Source organism: Poecilia formosa, unplaced genomic scaffold (genome assembly GCF_000485575.1).
Source record: "Poecilia formosa unplaced genomic scaffold, Poecilia_formosa-5.1.2 Scaffold1614, whole genome shotgun sequence".
In the NCBI taxonomy this organism is placed as follows: domain Eukaryota; kingdom Metazoa; phylum Chordata; class Actinopteri; order Cyprinodontiformes; family Poeciliidae; genus Poecilia; species Poecilia formosa.
Window position 1 is genome coordinate 1 of NW_006801553.1, and position 1,460 is coordinate 1,460.

The 1,460-nt window shown below is 32.5% G+C and overlaps 1 protein-coding gene across 1 annotated transcript in view; it reads left to right on the forward strand.

Annotated features, from left to right (window-relative positions):
• Positions 1 to 301: 301 nt before the first annotated feature.
• The window catches only part of LOC103132939 (pregnancy zone protein-like), a 6,516-nt gene continuing 5,357 nt past the window's right edge, over positions 302 to 1,460 (forward strand). Inside the window, exons 1-4 of the mRNA XM_007544700.2 lie at positions 302 to 398; positions 635 to 800; positions 875 to 959; positions 1,075 to 1,192. Coding sequence (XP_007544762.1) covers positions 1,118 to 1,192 — 75 coding nt within the window. The 5' untranslated portion in view covers positions 302 to 398; positions 635 to 800; positions 875 to 959; positions 1,075 to 1,117. The remainder of the gene's footprint in view (positions 399 to 634; positions 801 to 874; positions 960 to 1,074; positions 1,193 to 1,460) is intronic.

The following is a 1,460-nucleotide window of genomic DNA, read 5'->3' on the forward strand; positions in this document are numbered from 1 at the left end:
ATTGTAGCTCAATCAATTAGGCTTTTAAACCATTAGCTGGAATAACTTACTTTGATTGTGTTTGGTTGTGTTTTATAATTGGGATCAAATTAGGAAATATTTAATATAATTTCCATCTCTCTATATGATTCACTTAATCTGATTTTATATTTCTGATGCATACTGAACCTGTGGATCTTGTGAGGAGCTTTAAGGTGGCATCATCATAAACATCTCGTTAAAGTGAATTAAATTATTATCACAAACTATTTAAATCAATCCAGCAAATTTTACTTTAGAAACCTGTAGAAAATCTGTTGTTTTATTCTAGAACACCATTATTTTAATGACCCCTAAAATCTATCAAAAGATTACATTTTTCCTTTTTTATCCAACAGTATACCATCATCAAACTTGAGGTAAGAAATCTAAATTGTCTTAAACTCATAGTCTAGTTTTTCTATTTAATGGACGATCACAAGATTATACTTTAAGATTATACTCAATGAATGAAGGCAGCACTTCATTCAGTGAGCAGTGAAAGTGAGCCATTGGTTTCCATAAATGGAAATATTAATTTTGTTCCAATTGCATATGATTTTAAACTTATTAAACATATGGCCCAGTTTTATTTTTTATTTATTTTCTTCAACAGGATCCCAATAACAACAGGATTGGACAATGGCTCAATGAAACATCCAACAGCAAAATACTGCAGCTCTCCTACCCCCTAAACTCTGAGGCCCAGGAAGGATCCTACAAAATCATTGTCTCAGCAGGAGAAAATAAAATACAGCACAACTTTAAAGTGGAGAAGTATGGTAAGTTTTCTAGTCAATCCCAGAGAGATCTGTCCATTTTGGATTAGATGTAAATGTCTTGTGTTTTTCTCTAGTTCTGCCCAAATTTGATGTAACAATAAATGTAAAGGAAGAAGTTAGTGTTGGGCAGGAAGGAATTGAAGCTAAAGTGTGTGGAAAGTAAGTAAGCATTGATCCCTGACTAATGTTCTTTAGAGACCGTAAATCTTTAATAAAAAACAATATGAAATGGTTCTTTTGTGGATGACTTTTTAATCTGTTCTAATTTAACTAGGTACACATACGGACAGCCTGTGCCAGGAATCGTTACTGTGAAAATGTGCCAACCTTTTCATAACTACATTTCCAAGAGTCAGAAGAGAGAAACTCCTTGTCACATTCAGACACAGAAGGTATGGCTGATGATAGGTTTTTGTTCATGTTAATCAAACTTAGAACTGAAGTCCTGTTAGGTCAAAATTTATTTTCGAATGCCTCACAGACAGTAATGACAATTACTAAAATTAAAAAGAGAATTACAAGTGATTCTTGAGAATAGGGACAAAATGGGTTTTAATTTTCCCATTTTTTTTCTTATTTCTCAACCTTATGTATGCAAATATGACAAATAATGTTTAGAAAATGTGAAGATACTAAGGTACAGGCTCCCAGTTGCGAATT